The sequence below is a fragment of the Littorina saxatilis genome, linkage group LG1 (assembly GCF_037325665.1).
Source record: "Littorina saxatilis isolate snail1 linkage group LG1, US_GU_Lsax_2.0, whole genome shotgun sequence".
Classification (NCBI taxonomy): domain Eukaryota; kingdom Metazoa; phylum Mollusca; class Gastropoda; order Littorinimorpha; family Littorinidae; genus Littorina; species Littorina saxatilis.
In genome coordinates this window covers 3,450,990-3,476,708 of record NC_090245.1, presented here as the reverse complement: position 1 = coordinate 3,476,708, position 25,719 = coordinate 3,450,990, and the positions used below count along the sequence as shown (strand labels likewise).

The 25,719-nt window shown below is 45.9% G+C and overlaps 1 protein-coding gene across 3 annotated transcripts in view; it reads left to right on the top strand.

Moving 5' to 3' along the window:
- LOC138959477 (genetic suppressor element 1-like) overlaps window positions 1–25,719 on the top strand; it is a 119,012-nt gene that overhangs the window by 9,114 nt on the left and 84,179 nt on the right. For all 3 annotated transcript variants that reach the window (XM_070330999.1, XM_070330991.1, XM_070331007.1), the window contains exon 2: window positions 1,166–1,262. In XM_070330999.1, coding sequence (XP_070187100.1) covers window positions 1,166–1,262 — 97 coding nt within the window. The remainder of the gene's footprint in view (window positions 1–1,165; window positions 1,263–25,719) is intronic.

Genomic DNA, 25,719 nt, shown 5'->3' with positions numbered 1-25,719 from the left:
GACCATATCGTCTTTTGTTTCATCTTTATCGACCAAGGCCGAAGGCCGCGGTTGATAAATATGAGACAAAAGGCGATATGCTCCCCGAGGACCAACAACAAAGTGCTGGTCTGACAACAAGCTACCAAACATCGTTTTTGTCATCATTTTGGTTGTGCAACAAAATGCACAATAACCCACAGGGAGACGAATTTTTAGAATCCAACTCCGGGCCACAAAGCATCGTCACAGTAGCACGAGATAACACGTCAAACTTGTATGTGACGTCCAACGTAGCTTGTTGACGTTTTTCTTCCAGTCTGAAAATGTACAGACCTGCGATTATACCTGTAAATTCAGTAAGTGTTGAGCATATTTCTTTTCTTTTAAGTGTTTATGACTTTTCGTTGTGGATTTTGCGATTACAGAGATAAGTTGCAAATTGACCATGAGTCGCCGCGGTAATTATCAACATTGATTGGGTCTTTGAGAGTGAATCGTTGTCCTTGGAAACACAAATCCAAAGCCACGATGGTTCCACACATCAAACAATCAGCCTGATTGGCTTTTACTTTGACAATCCACGTTTCACATGAAAGCTCAAACCCATTCACCACCTCGAGTTATTGCATGGGGAACATGAGATTTATTTACCACGTGTTTGTGAATGAAAACTCGTGAAAATGATGACAAACTCTGATGTTTTTTCCAAATGTCCTATACATTTTTCATGCAAGAGGACATAATTATAGCCTGTTGTTTTTTGTCACAAAGTGGTCATTGTCCGATTATGCTTTTATTTGATCCGGACATTGTCAGTACTTTTCAATTTACAGTGGTTTTGCTATTTTATCGATGTTTTGCGAAGCGATCTGTCTCTCCAAGCAGACGGAACTTGGGGAGACTTTATGTGCTTTTTATTGAGAAGAGCTTCCAAGGGTCACAACTCTGAATGCTCCAATTTGGTTGACAGTTGCCTCCCTTCGCGGGTTTTTTCTCCGCCGAAAAAGCAACATGCCGCCAAAACAAAAATTGGTGCCAGAAAAAAAAAGTCCTATTGATTTATTTTTGTTCAGTACAAAATTAATGTCCTATCACTTTTGCATTGTCTGGGACATTTGTCCTATGCCACCTCTCATGGATGTGAGCCCCTGAATGGTGTGTGTGTTTTGTGTTTGTTGTGTAGGGAGCAGAGGAGAGGTGGAGGAGGGGCCACTATCCTAATGATGACGGCAGTGTCAGTGTGGCTGAGCATGCTGCTGAGGGAGACGACTCCAATACTGGTAAGCCATGATTCTGTTTGTTGTCTGTTTCCTTTGTTTTGTGTTTGTTGCCTTTGTTTTGTGTCTGTTGCCTTTGCTTGATTTGTCTCTTCTTTTTCTTTCATATTTTTTTTATTGCTGTTCTTTTTGGGTAGTGGTGGTGGTGGTGGTGTTTGTCTGTCTGTCTGTCTGTGTGTACGTTTTTGTTGTTGCTGAACAAAGTGTTGTTTTATGTCGTCATTGGCTGTGCATACATTGTATGTGACAGATCTATAGATATACAGATTTAAGGCCCGCAACTCTGCTCATTGTGAGAACTTTTGATCGGCAGCTTCGTACGGTTGTGTCCCTTGCACTTATCAGTGAATGCTGATACATTGCTGGTAGAGTTAGCACACGGCTGAATCGTTATAATGGGATCATTTTACTTGCACAGTTCTTCGATGATTTTGAATTCAGAAATTCCTTTGTGGGCTCCTCTGACTCACCAACCCATTGCCAGCCATCATCCTAAGACTGCATCGTTTACATGCATACCGGTCATCCTAAGACTGCATCGTTTACATGCATACCGGTCATCCTAAGACTGCATCGTTTACATGCATACCGGTCATCCTAAGACTGCATCGTTTACATGCAGACCGGTCATCCTAAGACTGCATCGTTTACATGCATACCGGTCATCCTAAGACTGCATCGTTTACATGCATACCGGTCATCCTAAGACTGCATCGTTTACATGCATACCGGTCATCCTAAGACTGCATCGTTTACATGCATACCGGTCATCCTAAGACTGCATCGTTTACATGCATACCGGTCATCCTAAGACTGCATCGTTTACATGCATACCGGTCATCCTAAGACTGCATCGTTTACATGCATACCGGTCATCCTAAGACTGCATCGTTTACATGCATACCGGAAAATAGGAATGGGCTCATTTTCACATGTTTCATGTTCAAGTAAGGTGGTTGACAAGCAGATGATCACTTCAATTTATTTGGGCTTTTTTCATTTCGGGAGAAAAGATGGGGTGATTGAAAGGTGGACAGGACACTTTTACTACAATACAAAGAAACCCCCTTCTAACAACATTAAAAACATTGTTTTTTTTATCTGAGAAAAGCAAAGGGAGGTGAGGTTATAGACGTTACTGACAGACAATCTGGAAAAACTAGGGTTTGAAAAGGTAGGGGGGGGGGGGGGGGTCTCTGCACTATTCGCAGTCGCACTTGCGGGCACCTGACACCGGCTTTCAGCTGATTGGAGTTCCTGACCTAATTGTGTGACATCTGTGCAGTATGATATGACACTGTGTCGGTCTTTCCAGCAGCGGGATTAACTGTGGTCAGGGTGTTTCTGCATGAGCTGTCAAACACACCCTTTGTGGTTTTAGTTCTGTCCCCTGTAAGTCAAACGTTATTTGTAATTTGTAGGCGAAGTTTCCAAGGGTGTCTGCGGGTGTAGTGTATTTTTGTTATTTTAAAGCATGGGTATTCTTCCGGAGCTGTTTGAGTTTAAAACATTTTAAGGGATGAACGTGGAACACTCAGTTTTTGGGACTGACATGTCTGCTGCAATAATAAAAAGAAAATCTCACCTGGAGAGAGAGAATTGGTCAGATAAAGTTAGCCACAAGAGATTGGCAGCTATGATGTGAACTTTGTCAGCTTTGGAAGAATCAGCTTTTGCCAGAACGGTCAAAGTCGTTAAAAGTAGCATAGTAAAGAATAGAACACTTACCATCGACCACCTGTTACTTACTGTCTTCCCCAACCCAACAGCCGGCACCCCCCCCTCCCAACATCCCCCCCCCCCTTTCCCCCTCCCAACATCCCCCCCATCCCCGACCCAACTCTTCTGATTCACTCCGCCTTTTCCCTGTGTTTCTGTCGTTAGCTGTTTGTATTTATATGCAAGCTTCTCTTTTGATTATTGTGGTTGTTGGTGGGGGTCGACACCTGTTGCTGGTCCCAGCAGTTGAAAGCGACAGCGCTCAGGCATATCAACCCTTCGATTATTCCCCGGCTTCTCTATGCCGTGGCAACACCTGTCGGCATTATTTACCTGTGGTGTATATGAGGTGAACAGGGAAACCCTGTACAAAGGGTACATCTCTACCGATGTTGGGCGGGGTGAACTACTGACCATACTGGTATCAAAGGATTGTACACAGAAAGGGATGGGGGTGGGGGTCATTTTCTGATGTTCTGGGTACAGTGCTGTATACAGATGTTGGGGAGGAGAGGGGGGGGGGGGGGTTAGTGGGTAGGGGTGTGCTAGTGTGTGTGTGTCACTTTGTGTGTGTCACTTTATGTGTGTGTGTGTGTTACAATCACTGTGAGTGTGTGTGTGAGTGTGAGTGTGCGTGCGTGTGTGCACGCGCGCGTGTTTTCTGACGATATCCGTAACAAATGGCTGTACAGAGAAGGGAATGAAGGGTGATGTTGAGGTAATTTTCTGATGGTCTGAGTTTACTGACACGATGGTGTATACCTATGGCACTTTTTCCCCTACAGTCCCTCCTACACCAGGAAGATGGGTGTGAACCACGAATGAAATTAATCATCATTTACTCTTCTGGAGCATAACTAATAGGGGTGTGCAGAAAGGGGGGGGGGTAATTGCTGATGTTGAGTTTGTTTATTGACACGGGGCTGCGCGTCGTATCTCCTTCCTCTGGTACACCAGGAAAACGTGAATCACAAATGACGTTAATCATTATTTATTTTTGAGGACCTTAACCTGAAGTGTTTGTTTATGACAGGTATGTGAGGAGAGCAGTGCACATCATTTAACCGACTACCTGGTGCGCTTTTCATACCGTGGTTTTATCTTATTATTGTAACAAATGGTGGGGAAAAGAATGACAACTGTAAAAACCTGAATGCGGCGTATGGCTGCTTGAATGGCGGGGAAAAAACGGTCATACATGTAAAATTCCACTTGTGCAAAAAGATTAGTGAAAGTTGGAGTTTCAGCCCATGAACTAAAAATAAGAATTGACTGTTGAAATGAGGTAACCTGGACACGTACTGAAGTTGACTGTTGAAATGAGGTAACCTGGACACGTACTGAAGTTGACTGTTGAAATGAGGTAACCTGGACACGTACTGAAGTTGACTGTTGAAATGAGGTAACCTGGACACGTACTGAAGTTGACTGTTGAAATGAGGTAACCTGGACACGTACTGAAGTTGACTGTTATGAACTGATTAACAGATTAGATGCTTGCAGTCAGTAATCTTGTTGGTGATTTGAGCGTGTTTTGTGTTGCACCTGTTGCCGTGCAATGACGTCCTTGCCTTGTAGTGTGTATCTCCTTGCCTTGTAGTGTGTATCTCCTTGCCTTGTAGTGTGTATCTCCTTGCCTTGTAGTGTGTATCTCCTTGCCTTGTAGTGTGTATCTCCTTGCCTTGTAGTGTGTATCTCCTTGCCTGGTAGTGTGTATCTCCTTGCCTTGTAGTGTGTATCTCCTTGCCTTGTAGTGTGTATCTCCTTGCCTTGTAGTGTGTATCTCCTTGCCTTGTAGTGTGTATCTCCTTGCCTGGTAGTGTGTATCTCTTCGCCTTGTAGTGTGTATCTCCTTGCCTTGTAGTGTGTATCTCCTTGCCTTGTAGTGTGTATCTCCTTGCCTTGTAGTGTGTATCTCCTTGCCTTGTAGTGTGTATCTCCTTGCCTGGTAGTGTGTATCTCCTTGCCTTGTAGTGTGTATCTCCTTGCCTTGTAGTGTGTATCTCCTTGCCTTGTAGTGTGTATCTCCTTGCCTGGTAGTGTGTATCTCCTTGCCTTGTAGTGTGTATCTCCTTGCCTTGTAGTGTGTATCTCCTTGCCTTGTAGTGTGTATCTCCTTGCCTTGTAGTGTGTATCTCCTTGCCTTGTAGTGTGTATCTCCTTGCCTTGTAGTGTGTATCTCCTTGCCTTGTAGTGTGTATCTCCTTGCCTTGTAGTGTGTAGCGCCCCCACTGATGTTAAGCAACTTCGTGAAGATCAGTTGTTGTAGTGACGTCATTTGCTTTAGGGATGTGAGATTCTTCAAGTTTTGCCGGTATTGCAAACAGTTCTTCACTCTGTTAATTAGCCGTTTCAGTGCAGTCATTGTAGGTATTCCAGATAAGAAATTATTGCTGGTGGAAGAAGAGAAATTACGGTAGGGTAAAGGTTTAACCAGAAACGACGTAGGCAGCTCAACGTTGTGTAGTGTTCAACAAAAGCCTGACCTAGGTCGGATTAGATTGGATATACAAAAGAACCTGTCATGTGGAATAGCAATAATGATAATATTATATGCAACCTTTCTCATTCATTCTTCGCTGCTTGGAAACAGCTGCTGGTGTTCTTAAACTCCCGTGTCTGTTGAGGTTCGTGTTCGCAGCCCGCCGGGGTTTTAACGGCCCATTATGTTTCCAACTGGCAAATAAAACTTCAATACATTAGCTTTGTTTGGGCCAGGTTATTGCGCGTCTCTGTTCCCATTGCCCAGGGCGATAATTATGTTTTCCCTGTCATTTGTGCCGGTAGTTGTAGCAAGCTGTTGCCCGGCCCGTCAATGTCACTTCTGTCGTTGGGAGAATTACGAGATGAGCGCGGAATAGTATACTGTATAGATTATGCGTGTAATTTATACACGTGTTGTGCACAGATACATCGGGCCCGGATGATAATGACTGCGTTCGGTGAGAGAGAGAGAGAGAGAGAGAGAGAGAGAGAGAGAGAGAGAGAGAGAGAGAGAGAGAGAGAGAGAGAGAGAGAGAGAGAGAGAGAGAGAGAGAGAGAGAGAGAGAGAGAGAGAGAGAGAGAGAGAGAGAGAGAGAGAGAGAGAGAGAGAGCGGTGGGTTGGGGGGGGGGGGGTGACTTTTATGGATATTATGAACAGCTGAAAGTGTTTGCATTATTGGTTTATCTCCATATCGAAGATGAATTCCATTTTGAGACTTAAATTACACAAGGCTAGAGCAGCTAAGGAGACATCGCATTGAACATACAGCAGACATAGCACAGAGCATAATGCAGGCATAGCACAGGGCATAGCGCAAGCAAAGTAGGCAAAGCACGTGCATTCATTCAGCAAAGCGAGCGCAGTGTTGACAGTGTGCATTGACGTGGGTATGCATCACAGAGGCAGCACACAATGAAAGCAGAATGCAAGGCATGCCGCACGTAATCGCTTCAAGTCGTGCAGGGCGAGAGGATAGTACATAATTAATGCTGGCAGGTATAATGCATGTGAGCAACACTGTGCACGGGGATATAGATTGCTTGGCTTGCAGGTCAGAGAGATGCAGGTGCAGCAGACCAGAGAAGCAGCCACGGGGGTGTGTGTAACGAAGCATACGGACGGACACAATAGGGTACATAGTTATAAAGAAAGGGGATACAGTTGTTTTTATTCCCTAAAAATAGAACAAATCTAGTCCTTTATTTAAGAGGCGTCAACACTTCACCTGTATGTCAGGAATCTTTCTTTATCTTGTTCTTGTATTTGTGACCATCGCTCTTCGCAAAATACCTTGCTGTCTTTCGAGGCGGTAGGTAAATAAATAGTACGATAATACTAATTAGCAGGCAGAGTGGGTTGGGTTGGGGGGTTAGGTTCTCTTAAAACTCATGATCCGTCGGCTTGTTCGTGCTTCTGCATCTGTTTCAAATTTGTTCTTTGTTGATTATTATGTAGATTACGCACAGGAAAGATATCGAAAGGTGAGAAGGGTACACTAATCTTTGCCGCCGAAATACACGCAGTGGCGGTAGGGTCAATGCTGGTGTGGAATCGTAAGCCCAATGACGGCTGCGCAGCTACCGTATAATAAGCAGAGCCACACAGGTAGTAGGCGAATACCAGAGACAGGTTTAGCTGGGAAAAGCTGTACACAGAAGCACACGGCATTCAGGATAATAAACCCCACGTTTGACACTTATCCTTTGCCTTCCGCTAAGTCTTCAGCGGGTGAAGGCTGCAGATGTTTGGGTTGGTTCTTGGCAGTACTACATGCATACATGTAAACAACACACACTCACTGAGCTTTGCAGAAAGCCACTCAATTATGCCTGATGAAAGCGAGTGACTCTGAGGTGCGCAGTGTTTTGCCCCAGCAGCCCCTGAGCCTATCAGAAGTCGCTCAAGCGTGTCTGAGTCAACTTATCGACCTGGCTGGTGCCAGTGCTACTGCGGCATTGTTTCAACAACGGGCATGCTGTGTGGCGAGCTGTGTCAGTGTGTGTGTGTGTGTGTGAGAGAGAGAGAAAGAAAGAGAGAGAGAGAAAGAGTGTGGGTGTGTGGCTGTGGCTGGAGGTGTAGCTGTGTGTGTATGTGTGGTATGTTTGATGGTTAAGGAGATTTTGAGAACAATGTGGGTACAGTCAGTGTTGATTTATGCGTAGCATTGCTTTTTCAGCGAGTGAATTGGGTGCAGCTCAACAAACCTGTGACTCAAGCTTTATTATTTTGAACTTACTCTGATACCGTTGTTATATCGATCGAGGTCATTGACATTCTTTCCATTGTTTCTGTGTGGAGTGAATCTCCTTCCGATCCCTTGCACAGTCACATCAAGTCACACACACACACACACACACACACACACACACACACACACACAGGCAAGCACACACACACACACACACACAGGCACGCACGTACGCACGCACGCACATAACACACACACACACACACACACACACACACACACACACACACACACAAACACGTACACACACATACATATACACATACCACACTCACACACACATACCACACACACACACACACACACATCCCTGTTGGTCCACATCACAGAAGCATATATCAAAGTGCGTGGCCTGGTCAGGTAAGTCGAAACATCGTATACCCTGCAACCCGAACCATCTACTTACTACTACAATAGCTGGTTATAGTGTTCGAATTGGATTGGCCAGTCCCGGTCAGGCACTTTGATACAAACACATATAGTCTTCATGACATCAGAAGGAGAGAATAAAGAAAAATAGCAGCGCAACACACACACGCACACACATCGGTGTAATGAAGAAGAGCGGGCAGAGTGCAAGGCATTCCTTGTCCATCAATCACACTGACACCGTGGTCGGGCTAAGCGCTGTTTGATGCGCATAATGAGTGAAAAATAGCTCGTGCGCGATTAGTTCTCTCTCCGGGCAGGTTATACCTCATATCGCATATTATCACAACTAAACAACCTTCAGTGACTTGTGTGGTATGTGATACTGCGTCGCAATCACGTTGTTCGGTCATAAAGATGCACCGGTGAGGGGGGGGGGGTATTAATGACTGAATATAATATGCAAAAGCAAGTTATATGTATTGAAGATTGCCTCATATCGTAATATCATCACAAAAACCGTGGGCCTTTATTGTACGATACGCGATACTGCGTCGCACCGTTGAAAGAGAGCATGAATTAACGTATGCAAGAGGAGGTTGTTAGAGTCATATGTGTCAGTATGCACTGGAGTAATAGATAGATACATGAAATATTAGATGACTTGCAGGAGCTTTGGTGAAATAATATAAAAGGCTTTGCAAGGCCTTCAGTTATAATCTTGGATGAAAAGTTAATTATATTTAACATGAGACAGTAATAGTCGTGGAGAAGGCCATATGGAGCAGCTACTATTTGCACTGTCAAGAAAGACATTTATTTACTATTTCAAGTTGAGGTGATCATACATAGGCTACATCATTATTATATGCACCTGCTCTAAGATGAATAACAACACTGAAGAAAAAGAAAGTAACCACTCCCCCAACAAAAAAAAACCACACACACACACAAGGACGTTTTCACGGAGATAAATATTTGTGGTAAAAGAGAATTTACTACTAATGAGCTTCTTATTAGCGTTGACGACGTAAAACAAAAACGATACTCAAAGGGAGGTAATTGCAGTCAAGTGGACGTGTATAAAGCCAGGTCACTAGCTCAGTTTTGAGGGGAAGCGAATGCGAGCGGAACGGAATCGAAACCTTGAATGCAATGCGGAAAGCTTCTTTACTAAGTCTAAGTACAGGACGACAAGGAACTATCGACACAGAAAACACGGTCTTATCAAGAAGGGCAAGTGTACTTAGTTGTTCCGTTCCAAGAACACTTTACCATTACCATCAATTATTGTTTAATTGTTGTGTGTGCTTCCTCTTTCAGTCCAAGCTTTAAAGTGATACTATTGATCTAACCATTGGAGGGAGATGGGGGGATCCACTGTCAGTCTGTGTCTTAATCAAGACAAACACGGCACGATTTGCTCGGAAACGCTCGGATCTTTTAATTTTTTTTAAACATTTTTTTTTTTTTTTTTTTTTTAGCCAGAACACGGCACCGTGAGTCTTGAAACAACATTGGAAGTTGATTGTGTTTTTCACCTGTCTCTACCTGACGACAATCCTTTTGACAACTGACTGTACGGGGCAAGAAGGCGGACTGTTTGGTCTGCCTCAGCAATTGATTGACAAGGGAGGAACTTGTCAGCTCAAGTGTTGATTGTGGATTAACAATGCGAGTGTTCTCGTGATCCTTCATGCTCTGGGGCCGTCCGTCTGCCGTGGGAGTTGTCTGTTGCGAGTTGTTGAATGATTTGGGTTGGTGGGTGATGGGGCAGGAGGCGGTGGTGGTATGTGTGTGTGTATGTGTGTTATATTAGGGCATACCCACTTTCGCTGTTGTGCTGGTGTTTTTTTGTGTATGTCGCTAACTTACCTCCCTTCTCTCTTTGATCTCACTCACTGTCTCCCATATTACTGTCCCATTCTGTCATGTCTGTCTGTCTGTCTCTCTCCCTCTCACTCTCACTCACTCTCTCTCTGTCTCTGTGTGTCTCTCTCTCTTTGTGTGTGTGTGTCTCTCTCTCTCTCTGTCTCTGTGTGTGTGTCTATCTTTCTCTGTGTCTGTGTGTGTGTGTCTCTCTCTCTCTCTCTCTCTGTGTCTCTGTGTGTGTGTCTCTCTCTCTCTCTGTCTCTGTGTGTCTCTCTCTTTGTGTGTGTGTGTCTCTCTCTCTCTCTCGCTCTCTCCCTCTCTCTCTCTCTCTCCCTTTCTCTCTCTCTCACTTATACATCCTGCATTCATTGTCATCAATAGAGCAAATCAGACGTCTGACTGTGCCCAACCCCGTCTATACATCCTCTCTTTCCATCCTCGACGAAGTTTTATTTTTATTTTCATCGAACGATTTCAGAGCATGTGGGGTCCTGAGTTCATCTGTTGCGGCGTACAAATATAACACGTTGTAAACCTGTATATCAGTATCACAAGTTTCAGCACACAAGCTGTCGCTCGGAGAGAGACACAATTTCACGAGTCAGCCAGCCACAACCAACCTTTTCTCGTGCCCTCGACGCGCGGTGTATTGTCTTAGTGTAAAACAAGTTGTAAACCTGTATAATTATTATCACTATGAGAAGTTTCAGCACACAATCTGTGGCATGGAGGTAGACACAATTTCATGAGTCAGTCAGCCAACCAACCTTTTCTCGCGCCCTAGACACTTGGGGTGTCTGTGTGAAAATGTGCAGCGCGACCTGGCGGGGTGAAAGGTGAGGGTCGGGCTCTCAACAGTGGCGGAACTAAAACATGTAGATATCGCATAATGGAGCGGCAGCTGCGCTCACCGCCCCACACACAGATTAGCCTGAAAAGCTGGGAGGCATTTAAAACCACGCGGAGGTGGTAAAGGGAAGAAAGGTTGAAGTGGGGTGGGGGGGGGGGGGGTAGTTGGGTGGGGGTGGTGGGAGGTCAGGTCGGCTGATCCCTCGTCAAGTCCTCCTCGCTTTCTCACTGTTCTCTCTTCTCACGGCCGCTGCTGCCGCTCGGAACGACAACAAGCAATCAAGAACAAGCAAGAAGCACAAAAAGCTTGCTATGGTCGTGTGTGTGTTATTGACTCGCCCCGTCTTTCACTTCACGTCGCTGGTGTGGTGGTGGTGGTGGTGGTAGTGGAGGTAATGTGTGTGTGTGTGTGTGTGTGTGGTGGAGGTAGTGTGTGTGTGTGGTGGTTCGTCGCGATATAACCTTCGTGGTTGAAAACGACGTTAAACACCAAATAAAGAAAGAAAGAAAGAAAGTGTGTGTGTGTGTGGTGGTGGTAGTGTGGGTGGTGTATATGTGTGTGTGGTGGCTTTGACTGTCAGTCTGTCACGCGACAGAGACGAGCAGAGCAGAAAGTGAGTGTAGTCGCCGCGTGCTGCAAGTGTCTGTGAAACGCTAGCCTGGCCCGTCGCGAACTCGGCGGCTCATCAATAATGGAGAAAGCTGCCCGATTAGAACATATTACACACAATCACTGGCGCTAGCGGGACTGGCCTCGAGTCTGATCTCTCCTCTCCCCTTTCCCCTCCGCCCACAGCTAGCGAGCTCCTCTTCTCCGCTGACAGTTCACACACTACTGTCTGGAGCTTGTCCTCGCGTTTACTTACTCTACCTACCCCCTGCTGCGGCTTTTTTGTGTGTGAAGGGAGATCACTGGGTAGAGCCGAGCGCCAGAGGAGTCTAGATAGAGAGTGGATAGAGCGGCTTTTGCCAGCGCCACCGACAATACAACAAGCTAGTAACACTCAAACACGCGTACGGAGCCATCACGGACTGAAGGGGAATGATTGTGTGAGAAGTTAGCGAGAGGGCACCGCGTGTTATCGGGATCGCGGGGAGCAGACGACATTTCACACACGCAGCTCTCACGGTAACAGGAAGCAGCTGAAGACGGGCAGAGAGAAAGAGGAAAGAAGAGCTTGCTTTGGGAAGCTCAGTTCGCACGTTGGATCGTTATTTTCACCCGATGAGAAGAATCGCACTGTTTAGCTCTCTCTCTCTCTCTGGTTTCGCCCAGCCCACTTTCCTTCTACGTTGGTGGTGGGTGGTGTGATCACAAGAGTTTAGTGTAGTGCGGTGCGGTGGTGTTAGCAGTGCCGTGGAGTTCCGTATAGTGTGTGTCGTGTTGCGGATTGTGCGCTTTACTGCCTTGAGGTTTTCGCCTTTGTAACGAGTCTCAATCCCACGTCTCATTAGCTGGGATTGTGCCTTGTCCCGTCTGCTGGGGCTGCTTGTTGTGGTGCTCGATAGAGCTCGAGCCACACGGGGATTCTCGCCTCGGCACCACAGGTTATTGTGGTTGCTCTTCGTGTGCTTGCCACGGCACTACAGGCTATTGTTATTGGCTAACATCTTACTCAGTGCTACCGCGCACACTGGTAATTGATTCCATCAACAGAGACGACAACGAAAGTGTGTCAAGTCGGTGCTTCTTTTATTCTTTTTTTCTTCTTCTTCTCGTCGTCGTTGTCGTCAGCATTGGTTCTACTTTGACGGAGGACAACAGAAAGTGTGAATTTGGCGCATCTTTATTTTCGTCATCATCACCAGTGTGTGACTGTGATTATTTACTCCCATGGTCCGCTGACGTATACGGTTCTGAGGAAAAAAAAGAAAGAAAAAAAAGATATAGGCTACATTTCTTTTGACTCCTACGTGTGTGTCTTCATCCTGTAGCCAGGGGAGATTTGTTTTCACTTTCTCGTGTGTGTTTTCACCATCCGGTAGCTCCAGGATCTTCTTCCTTCTCCTTTCGTGGAAGTTGTGTGTCTTCATTCGTTTTCCTTCTCTGCCCTCCCCGGAGTGTTTTTAACCCGGAACGGGGAGATGGATGGATAGATAGAGAGCTATGTCGCTCAACAACTTGTACCTGGGGGGCTGCCCCCCCTCTGGATACGTCTACCCCCCTCCCGGCGCCATACCTCCGCATTACTTTCCAGTGCCAGGTAAGATTTCATTGTTTGCTCTCTCGCCGCTCGGCATTGTTTTCTCGTTATTACCTCCTCCTTTGCTTGCATTGCAAGCGTCTGTGGCAAAAACGGTTGTGAGGGAAGGGAAGAGGGGTTTAGGGCAGACGAGAGAGAGAGAGAGAGATATCTATGATTTGAGGAAAGGGTGTGGGAGGGCGTAGAGAGAAGGGGAGGTAATCTGTGTGTATCAGTGTGGTGTCTGAGGATACCAAGGACAAACAAGCCGAATCTGTTGCTTGAGGTATGGTTGCCTAACCTCGTTGACTAGTTAATCAGAAGGGAAAGGTGATAGGATTGCTGCCAGGTGAAGTGTTATGACACGATGGCGCATGTTGAGCGAGTAGGTTGTGATAACTGTTTTTCCCACCCTTCCATGGCATGACGATGACGGGGTTTGAATGCTGCTCAGACCAAAGTACTTGAAGCTAGGATCAAAGATGTTCACTGCTGTGGAATACCGTTGCTATGATAAACCAGAGTACAGTGGAACCCTCTTTTACGACCTCAACAAATGTGAGATAATCAGGTCTTAAAATGGAGGGAGTCGTATGAAGGAGGTACATTTACATATATGTTAGGAACAGAAAGGAGGGTCTTAAAACAAAGAAAGTCTTAAAGGGGGATTCCACTGTACCTACACTAAGTGATACTGATACAAGACAAGTGACTGAGAAGGTCTTTCTCTTCCAGTTCCACTATTATTAATTGAGTGGTGATGTCATTAATGTGTTTTCCCCGGAGTATGCTTACGTTCCAGCCGCAGTGATTGTGACATAGGCTAAAGTGTTTTTAGCATCACTGCCTCACAACCTGTAAAGTCGTGTAATGAAAAGAAGATGTTTGTAACGTGGGTGAGTCAGCCCCGTCTGCATCTTACACATTTCACTTTCAGCTGCATTAGGTAAGTAAAGTAAAACAGTGGCTTGGAGCGACACCAGTAGTCAAAATGTTTTACTGTTTAATCTTGGGTTCAACCAATCACGGCTGAACTCGTAATGAAATTAAGACTAAAGGTTGCCCGTAATATTTAGTGACCTAATCCCACCACCACCATCACTCCCATCCCACCACACACCCCTCCTCTCTTCATCTTGTAGGTTTCTGCTGCTACAGGTTAAAAAAAGAACAACAGTGGGATTTTTGTTAATAGTTATTAAACCAGTAGTGAAAAACTATAAAATGTTTTACTTTTGAATGAGAACCACTTTCTACTGAATGTTTAATGAAAGGAAGACGAAGACGGTCCGTCATTTTAGTGACTCAGTCCCATCATCCCCACCATCGTTAAAAAAAAATTTAAAAAATTCACACTGGCCCAGCCGGATCGGATGTCAGATGATTGATCACAGGGAGTGTGAAGGCGACCAGGGTAATTGGCGCTGAAGTGACTGTTTGATCTATTGATCAACAAAGCGTGCACCGTGCTATTGATTGGTTGGCTGGTCGGGCTCCGTGCCGCATGAGCTGCCATAGCTAGCTGGCCCCAGTCCTTGAGTCGCCACCACCAGTCAAGTCACTCGCACATCTCTGGTGCTACCGTCTCGCATGAGCTGCCATAGCTAGCTGGCCCAAGTCCTTGAGTCGCCACCACCAGTCAAGTCACTCGCACATCTCTGGTGCTACCGTCTCGCCTGAGCTGCCATAGCTAGCTGGCCCAAGTCCTTGAGTCGCCACCACCAGTCAAGTCACTCACACATGTATGTATATATTATATATCTGGTGCTACCGTGCATCCTGAGCAGGTTCGACTCCGAGCAGACTCAGAAACGGTAGCCATGTCCCAACCCTGTGTCACCACAATGGCACGTAAAAGACCTCGGTCATTCTGCCATAAGTGCAGATGGCGGATACCACCTGAACACGCATACACTTGTGCATCTCATCAAAAGCCACGAGGGCGTAACACTCGAATTACTATATATTATATAACTAGTCCTTAAAAGACAAAATATTTAGCCTGTAGGACATGAAGCATTCTCTATTGCCGCCTGAGCTGCCATAGCTTTAACTGGCCTCAGTCCTTGAGCCGCTACCACCACCAGTCAAATCAGTCACACACATCTGGCACTACCGCGAACGGCACAATAACCGCTTGGATTATGACGACAATCCGAGGGTTGCCTGCCTAAAGGCCGTAATTCAATTTCTGGGGAATTTTTTTTTTTTACATTATCAGAACGAGCTTGAATGTAAGATCAATTTTGTGTTGTTAATTTTTATTTCCGCCGCTTAATTAGCTCAGTAATTAAGAGAACTTAAAACAGGTATTACAAAGTAAGGGAATTGTTGACTGCGGAAAGAACTCATTCCGAGTTAAGTGGTATGAGTGATAACTGCCTGGCGCTGACCTGCCTGCCTAAAGACCGTATCTCCAAATGCGGCGCTCAGGCGGGCGATCGCCATACACTCACTCTCTGCAACGGGAAGCCTGCCAAACGGCCGTAGCTCAAATTAAGGTTATTTTACAGATGCAAATCCCCTAACACTCGGTGATTTCTGCGGGTTTAATGATTGCACGTTTTTGTACGGATTATCCAGGCCGCCCGAGTCAGTTGACATTATGTCATTGTCCCGCTTTGCCCACCAGACCAAACTCGCCAAGGTGGCTGTACTATAATTTGGGGTAACGTAACACCTGGTTACACAGGTAATGTAGTACCCTCTGATATACAATAAGTTGAATAACTCGGTAGTACCTGGAGGTGTGGGTAATGTATCCGCATACTTACTGCTCCACCTTGGCTCTGTGTTTTTGTGGTGACTTTACACCGCCCTTCAGTATTATCATGACTGCCATTAACACTAACAGCTTTACAAAATCATGGTGCATTTTAAGCTGTTGTCGCGCTAACTTTTCTGCGGGTGTCTTGACTAAGGTTAACACCCTTTAAAAGGCTACTTGGCAGCTGTGCTGTTAGCTTTGTCATTGTGTTGAAAGTATTTGGAGGTCCAGAGAAAGTCGTAACTGTTTTACACATTGAGTTCCATCCGGTGCAGGACAGATCCTTTCGAAAGAAACATCAACGATTTGACTGCCATCTAGAATAGTACATCATTATCCCTGTAAAACTTGTTCACAGGGAAGCTAGCACTTGAAACAAGTGTCATGTGTGCTTTTAATTGCCGCACTCCAGATATAGCTCCGTGTTGGAAGTTTAATTCTAAGTAATTCCTGCGACTATTTCCGGATAGGGATTGAGGGGGTGTGGGGATGGCGGGGCATACACTATCAAAGACAGTCGAGATTTTACCGGTTTTTGTAACGTAGCAAGGAGAGATCATCCAGCTCAGGCAATCGTCATGTGGTTTTTCCATATCGATCAGTTACAGCTTATATATCTGTTACAGCTGCATGAATTTGGCCTAGTGGTAAGGCGTCCGCCCCGTGATCGGGAGGTCGTGGGTTCGAACCCCGGCCGGGTCATACCTAAGACTTTAAAATTGGCAATCTAGTGGCTGCTCCGCCTGGTGTCTGGCATTATGGGGTTAGTGCTAGGACTGGTTGGTCCGGTGTCAGAATAATGTGACTGGGTGAGACATGAAGCCTGTGCTGCGACTTCTGTCTTGTGTGTGGCGCACGTTATATGTCAAAGCAGCACCGCCCTGACATGGCCTTTCGTGGTCGGCTGGGCGTTAAACAAACAAACAAAAAAGTTACAGCTTAAAGACCCCGTGAACGACTCTGTCAGACAGACAGACAGACAGAGTGTGAGAGAGAGAGAGAGACAGACAGACAGACAGAGAGACAGAGAAGAGAGAGACAGAGAAAGAGAGAGAGAGAGAGACAGAGACAGAGACAGACAGACAGACAGAGAGACAGAGAAGAGAGAGACAGAGAAAGAGAGAGAGTAGAGAAACACCTGAGCACGTTTTCCCGTTACATTAGCATACCTAAACCCTCACACGCTGCTGTCTAAAGCCACCAGTACCGTCGTAATTGATCAGAGATGGGAGGAGGGAGAGGGGGAGGGCGCTTTGCAGAAGCCAGGGCAAATAATTGGTTTGTTGTAAACGGTGAAGCTCCTGTGAGCTCGGATAGATGAGACGGCAACCTGTGTGTGCGTGCGAATGCGTGCGTGCGCACTGTACGATCCGTTGCAACAACACACGTGTAAAGAACGCAACACTTTTGTTTGCATGATTGATTTTATTATGTTGTTTTTATCGTGCGTTTCTGTGATCTCGCTGGCGTTGTTGATGTTGATTATGTTTTTCGTGGCAATGTTATATTTTTTTTTTACCAGAGAGAGAGAGAGAGAGAGAGAGAGAGAGAGAGAGAGAGAGAGAGAGAGAGAGAGAGAGAGAGAGAGAGAGAGAGAGAGAGAGAGAGAGAGAGAGAGAGAGAGAGAGAGAGAGAGAGAGAGAGAGAGAGAGAGAGAGGAGAGAGAGAGAGAGAGAGAGAGAGAGAGAGAGAGAGAGGGGGGGGGGAGGGGGAGGGGAAGACAGAAAAGGGGGTAAAAAGATGATTGATTAGAAGTGAGTTGGCAAGTGGCACGCACCATGCAGCGCGGAACTAAGGTGGTTGTGTAAGTTGCTGGTGGTGTTGGTAGCGGCAACTGCCAGCTTACAGGTATGTTTCTCTTCCCGTGTCTGTTGGAGGGGAGGGGAGGACAAGGATGCTCGCTGATGGGCAGGTATGCGCAGGTAGTGTTGTTTGGCGGCTGCCTACACCGCTCTCTATCGTTTACACCTGTATCTTTTTTTGCCAGCCATCTATCCTTCCCAGGTACAATGCCATGCCAGTCACATCTGCACTTGCTCTTCCTGCTCTTTCTCTCTCTTACTCGGAAGTAGAGGGAGGGGGGGGGATGTGGGAGGGAGGAGAAGAACTTAACAAGTTGGGAGGGGGACTAGGGAGAAGGGGGGAGAGGAGGGGGATTAGTGTTTGGCGATGCCTGCAGAAAATGACACGAGTGTTTATTTGCGTGTTTTGGCGGATGAGGAGGATAATGGTTTTTTCAGTCGCTGTTGTTGTAGAGTGTATCGCGATTCCTGTGGAATGAATTGTGGGCGATGGTTTCGCCATCGTAACCCCGCTTGAACCTTCCACTTCCTGCGCCCCACAGACACTTCTGGGTGGCGCCCTTGTTGTCCCGGGCTTAGGCTACATGGTCACTGTTATAACCACAGTGTGATAGGACCTGCTCAACTAATAGAGCATGTTGCCGAGTCATTATGATGGTGATAACGAGTCCCATGCTGTGAACATGTAATCTTCAGCAGCTGATGTCTGGCTTGCATATGAGCTTTAGGGGTTGTCCCGTGACTTCGTGTTTGTGGCGATTTGAGCCTCAATTAGGACGAAGAACACAAATAGTAGCAATACACCGCGGATCGACTCATGGTTAAGTTGAGACTTTTGTCTGACTCCTCTCCGCCCCCTCCCCACAAACGCTTTCTTCCTAATTAATCTTGGTGGATCTATCTGTCTTTCTCGTTGCTCTGTCTCGTTAGGGTTAATTATTTTTGTCGTGAAAAACTTCAGTGTTCATGTTGGGAGTAAAAGGTAGTGCCCGTTGTGTCGGACATTGGCCCTCGACCACAAGAAGGGAGGGAGGGAGGGCGGGAGGGAGAGGGAGAGAGAGAGAGGAGAGAGGGAGAGGGAGGGAGGGAGAGGGAGAGAGGGAGGGAGGGAGAGGGAGGGAAGAGAGAGAGGGAGGGAGAGGGGGAGAGGGAGGGGAGAGAGAGAGGGAGGGAGGGAGAGGGGAGAGGGAGGGGAGAGGAGGGAGGGAGAGAGAGAGAGAGAGAGTTGAAGGACAGTATTGTTAGACAGGGTGTGTGCAGGTCCGCTGTGTGCGAAATGACGAGGCCTTGAATTGTCCTCTTGAGTTGTGTGGAGTACTGCACAGCATTTTGTTGGTTGACCTAAACCGGGTCAAGTGTTTTGATATGCTGTACAACAGTCTTGGCTGGTTAACTTGACATTTTGGTGGTTCTGTCTTATCTCTCTCTCTCTCTCTCTCTCTCTCTCTCTCTCTCTCTCTCTGTCTCTCTCTCTCTCTCTCTCTCTCTCTCTCTCTGTCTCTCTCTCTCTGTCTCTCTCTCTCTCTCTCTCTCTCTCTCTCTCTCTCTCTCTCTCTCTCTCTCTCTCTCTCTCTCTCTCTCTTTGTCACTGTCTGTCTCCGTCTCCGTCTGTCTGTCTCTACTTTTCTGTCTGTTTCTTGTTGTGAAGTACATGTATTTCCTTTATCACGCACGTACGTACACACACACACACACAGACAGCCACACAGACAGCCACACACACACCACACCACACCCACACACAACACACACACACACCACACCACACCACACCGCACCACTCACACACACAACACACACACCACACCACACCTCACACTCAACACACACCTCAAACTTCACCTCTCTGTGTATTTCCGGCTATTGTCAGAACAAAGTATCCTCAAAAGCAGATCAAGAACACGCGCGCGCAGTTATTATTTTTTTTTTTACCTGGTTCAAGAAGCGGTTAAGGCGTCATCAACTCTCGGCGGTGAGGTGGAAGCGAGCAAAGGATGTCACACGCACACAGTCTAACCTTACAACGCCACCAACAAATCAATAGCACAGTGCAGCACTGTGATTCAACCATCACCTCTGTATAAAAGCTGTCAAATTGTGGCAGTGAAACTTAAACTTACAGCACATTAAAGTGTGTGGCTTTTTATCATTTTGTGTTTGCTGGAGTGTAGGTTTCAGTTTGACAAGCATGTAGGAAGCGCGCTCAGTCACATGTGAATGCACACGCTCGAATTCACGCGCACCGTGACATCAAACACGAGCTTGTTGATATATGTAGAGGTTACACGCCGAGTCTCAGTGATTATTAAAAATAATGGTCGAAGTTAGCGGATCATGAAAAATGCGAGCTTTAGCGAGCTTTTTCATGACCGCGAACTGAGACCATTATTTTTTATAATCACTGAGACGAGGTGTGTAACCTCTTTATTCCTCCTTTCTTCAGTTATTCAAAGAAAAGAGGAGGTTTTTTGCGAAAGTTTGATCGAATCCTATTCACTCAACCAGTCAACCTGCGCAGGCGATCGATTAATGCGCGGTTGTATAGTTCCGTGCAAATCATTCCATTCTGTTAACACTTCTTGTCAGTTTTCCTATTTTGGACTAAAATCAAGTACACAGATATGCTGTTATTCTGCTGTGGCGGCAAAGGCAGATATTGTGTTCTGTATATGTTTTGGTATCGCTTAGGATAATGTTCTTTCGTCAAATGGGACTAGCAGACGAACTTTTGCACCCGTGTTCCAACGTTAAAAACTGTATCAAGTTCAGTTTTCTGGGGAAAATAGTGTATGAAACCGCTTTATGTTGTTTAAATTGATGAGATGTGTGCATTTGGTTGCGTGTGATCTGTTTATCAAATGAAATATTGTTGAAAACTGACCGTCGGATTGCAGTCTGTTGTCGAAGAAACTTGCGGGAAATTGCTTGTGATGAACGTTTGAGCACGGCAAATCTAGATTCAGAAAACAACCGAACTCATGGATTTTATATGAAGATTCATGTGTTCAGGCCTGTAGTTGTTAATTTAAATGCGGTATGTTTGTATTGTTTGCTCCAGAGATGTATACTTCGTACGTTAGAGCGTTCGGAACTTTTCAGTCGCAAAAAGTAGTACCGAAACAGAACAACTTCTCAACCCATTGCACTATCGAGGATTCAGGCTGTTGCTGGGTCGTTATTTGTTTGGTTGCTGGGTCATTATCGAAAAATAACTACCCCTACAAGTTTACAGAGGTAAAGAAGCAGAGGGGGGAATAATATGTAATTCACGTGGGTACGAATGCAAAACATGCAAAGAATATGCACGCAAATGCATTTGTTTACGCACGCGCGCACACTCCCTCCCTCTCTGACTCTCTGACTCTGTCTGTCTGTCTTCTCCTCCTATCATTGACTCTCGATCTCTGTCTCTGTGTCTACCTCTGTCTGTCTGTCTCTCTCTCTGTGTCTACCTCTCTGTCTGTCTGTCTTTGTCTCTCTCTCTCTCTCTCTCTCTCTCTCTCTCTCTCTCTCTCTCTCTCTCTCCATTGTTGTCATATATATATAGCATATATCAACTCTACCAAGATAGGCCAATTGGTCCTAAGAGGACGTTAAAACTAACTATCAATCAATCATCATTTTTGTCTCTGTCCATCTGTTTCCCTCTCCCTATCCCTTCCTCTCCCCTCTCTCTCTCGCTCCCTCCCTCTACCCCCCCCCATCACTCTCTCTCTCTCTCTCTCTCTCTCTCTCTCTCTCTCTCTCTCTCTCTCTCTCTCACTTCTGTTGACAGTTTTCCAGTCTCTGCCCCCTGTCTTTGGTAAAGGTAGGAAGATGGACGGCCGAAGATGAGCTACATCATAATGCTTGTGAATCTGAGCTGAATGTGTAACCTATCCACCAGGATTATAATATCAACCTCTGGATAATTACTTCAAACAGATAAGTTGCTGTCAGCATGTTGCATGTCTGTCACTGCTAGTAAACTCGTCAAACATAGCGGCAACAGGTTGTGTGTCATTTGGTAGACAGCTTGTGTATTGACTGGTGAACTCACATTAGTATTATTACACTTATACTTCGACATTACATCTATAAGGCCAAAAAGAAAAATATGTCTGTTTCCGGTAACCCGACCGACCCTATTTTTAAGCGCCGACCCTAAAGGTTTTTTTTCGCTTTTCGCACACACACACACAAAAAAAAGAATGAAGTCAAGTATACTTTATTAAGTTTCAATATATCTAGGTCAAAAACATGTGCTAAATAATTGTAAGTAAACTAAGGAAGCGTTTAAAAAAAAACCCGTAAGAAGACGTTAACAAAACGTAACAAAAAGGTAAAAAAAACAAACAAAAAAAACCGACCGACCGACCCTATTTTTTGGGGCGATGTTACCGGAAACAGACATATTTTTGTTTTTGGTCTAATTTAAGTAGATATTTCGCTTTTGGATACACAGACATACTAGACTAGTGGGATCGCGCTCGCGTTATCCCTATAATGTCAGTTGCTATTTGGCTTCTCTGTTGTATACTTGCTAATTAGTTCCTGGATGTTAAGTAACACCTGTCATTTAAGTCGCTATTTCGCTACTCTTCATAACAGACAGCGCTAGAGAGTTGCATAAGAATTTGACGCGGACAGCGACAGTCGGACAAGTCGTCACCAAAGAGGGTCGTGTTTCCTCTTCTGCCATGTTTCACAAACCCTAATCTGTCCGAGTCACCCCAGCATTTGGTGGAGGGTAGCACCCACACAGGGGTTTCAGGTTACCCTAACCGACAGGCATATGTTTAGTGTGTGTGTGTGTGTGCTCTGTGCGTGCTGTGTGTGTGTGTGTGTGTGTGTGTGTGTGCGTGTGCGTGCGTGCTGTATGTGTGTTGTGTGCGTGCTGTGTGTGTGATTGTGTGTGTGTTTGAATATGTGTGTAATAGGTGTATTTGAAGTGTTAGCAAATGACAGGTCGCGCCATGTGCTGTGGTGATTAACAAGGGAAGGATGATTGATGTACCGCCACTTCATGGTGTCGATCGTTTTCTGCATGGTGGTTCTTTCACAGACACACTCCACAGTCTCTGTGTCTTTCTCTCTGTCCCTGTCGCTGTTTCTTTTTCTCTGTCCCTGTCGCTGTGTCTTTCTCTCTGTCCCTGTCGCTGTGTCTTTCTCTCTGTCCCTGTCTCTGTGTCTTTCTCTCTGTCCCTGTCGCTGTTTCTTTTTCTCTGTCCCTGTCGCTGTTTTTGTGTTTTCTTTTCCAAACAAACCCCCCTTGCTTACTGTTACAAGCAATCAGGATTTGAACGATCAGCAGCAAATGGCGTGTTACGGCCTACACCATGAAGATCGCAAGTGCAGCCTGGGGCAGCGACATTCAACTAAAGGTGGAGAAGTTCTAGGCCCCATCTATCTTTAAAATAAAGCATGCAATCCCGAGAGATTCATGAGCCTGTTTGTCACGATCACTTGTCCCCTCGCCATGTTGCCCTGTGTGTGTGCCCCGGGGCAACGCTTTGACATACAGGGTCACGCCATTATCCCCCCAGCTTCACGCCGCGCGCGCCAGTGTCGGTGTCAGCCGCCACATTACGGTGTCTCGGCTAACCCTCCACCCATTTTTGTGGCTGATATTATTTTGTGTGGTGTGATTTGTGATGTGAATGTTTTGATTGTTTGCTGTTGTATGAAAATGTTATTGTGTGACGTAAGTTTCAGTGTTTCGTTGGGCGTGTGTGTGTGTGTGTGCGTGTGTGTGTGTGAGAGAGAGAGAGAGAGAGAGAGAGAGAGAGAGAGAGAGAGAGAGAGAGAGAGAGAGAGAGAGAGAGAGAGAGAGAGAGAGACTCACTAGTAGAACATGTAGTAGTACAGGTAGCGGAATAAGTAGATATTATTGTACAGGTGCACTATGGAAAGAAGAAGATGTAGAGAGGTATTGTGTTCGTGAACTGACACAGCACCATCAGCATGTCAACGTACTGTATGCACGTGTTGAGGCAGGCAGGTCACGGAGAGGTGAACCTCTATTATGTCCTGATCGCTTGCAATGATGTCTTGCTTACACCGCTCACCCCGTTACCACTAATCGTGTTCAATAACCGTCCATGGCCTCAAGGCGAAGAACGTGTTTTTCACGGATATTTTTCATGGCGTAGGTTCGTTAGGCCTGGCGCTCACCTATGTAACTTTAGCAGGACAGACGACGCACTCAGCGGAGATTATCCCAGCCCGCTACACGTTGCGTGAAAGGAAAACAGGCCAAGTACTCGTCATAATCCCTATCGCAGCATCAATAATATGCAGTGCGTCGTCTGTGTATTCTGCCTTTTATCAGGAAATAATGGATGGTGGGAGTAAATGTTCAATAATCGTCGATTGCCCCAAGGGGAAGGGTTCGCTTGCAGTGTCAACATGGATCGGGCCGGAACAGGTGCCATGTCATGCATGCTGTAACCCCATAGGTGCGAATTAATTAAAACTGTTATTTTATCGGCGAATGCGCGATTGTATTGGATGTTCAAATATCCATAAGAATTGAAGGAGAGGAGGGTTGTGTGTGTGTGGGGTGGGGGGCTCTGTGTGTGGGGTGGGGGGCTCTGTGTGTGGGGTGGGGGGCTCTGTGTGTGTGGGGTGGGGGGCTCTGTGTGTGTGGGGTGGGGGGCTCTGTGTGTGTGGGGTGGGGGGCTCGATCTGTGTGTGAGTGTAAAACGAAAAAAGAGAGAGAGAGAGAGAGAGAGACACACATACACACAAACACACACACACACACACACACACACACACACACACACACACACACACACACACACACACACACCGAAAGACAGACAGACAGACAGACAGTCAGTCAGACGGACAGAGCCAGAAACAGGCCGCAAAACAAAACGATTGAGAATAAGATGAACGTAAATTTGGATCGTTTTATAATTTTTAAAATTTTTTTTTAACAATTTTCAGATTTTTAATGACCAAAGTCATTAATTAATTTTTAAGCCACCAAGCTGAAATGCAATACCGAAGTCCGGGCTTCGTCGGAGATTACTTGACCAAAATTTCAACCAATTTGGTTGAAAAATGAGAGCGTGACAGTGCCGCCTTAAACTTTCACAAAAAGCCGGATATGACGTCATAAAAGACATTTATCAAAAAAATGAAAACAACTTCTGGGGATTTCATACCCAGGAACTCTCATGTCAAATTTCATAAAGATCGGTCCAGTAGTTTAGTCTGAATCGCTCTACACACACACACACACACAGACAGACAGACACACACACAGACACACAGACACACATACACCACGACCCTCGTCTCGATTCCCCCCTCTATGTTAAAACATTTAGTCAAAACTTGACTAAATGTAAAAAGAGAGACATGACAATCACAAGGAACTGGCTTCCCACAGCACACGACAATTGAGTCAGTCTCTATCCTGTCACGTCTAACCCCAAACACCTACCCTCTTTGCAACCCTATCTCACCAAAACCCACGACCCAGGCAAAGGGTCACGCTTAGCACCCTCACACTTGACACCGTCGTAAACTACCCGGAAAGTTTACCCCCACCCGGGTATCGGCACGCACATCGAGCACTTGATCATGTTTATGGGACCAGCAGTCTCACGGCAACAAAGGCGGGCAAACCTGGAAAGTGTACGCCAACCTTTATTTAGTTACCGTGCTTCTGTCCTCTTATTTACAGTCCCAGTTTGGCTTGATAGAGCGTTTCTATACAGCGGACCCCCCCCCCCTTTTAAGACCCCCCAATTTAAGACTCCCTCCCTTTTGAGACCTTGTTTTTTCAGACTTTCTGTTTATTACCCCCATGTTAAGACCCCCTCCTTTTTAAGACGGATTTATTCAGATTTTAGGAGTCTTAAGGTGTTACGAGTGTGTTTGAGTTGCGGTTCTTGCTCATGTTTATACTCACTGAGTTACTTCCCTTGGATCTGGATCTAGATCTGGATCTGGATAACCCGCCTGGGTTGGTGGTTTGCGGGTGCGAATGCGTATACGCACGGTTCAGTGTGCTTTCGCGAAAGGGTGTGTCATATGCACGGCTAGAACTAAGATACTTCTTGATTTCAGTAAATAGTTTCATTACATGTCAACTAGTTCGTTTTTAAATGATTTTTTAGAGATCGCCAAATGGTATTGTGTGAATAACATCATTCGATCGATTGTACGCAC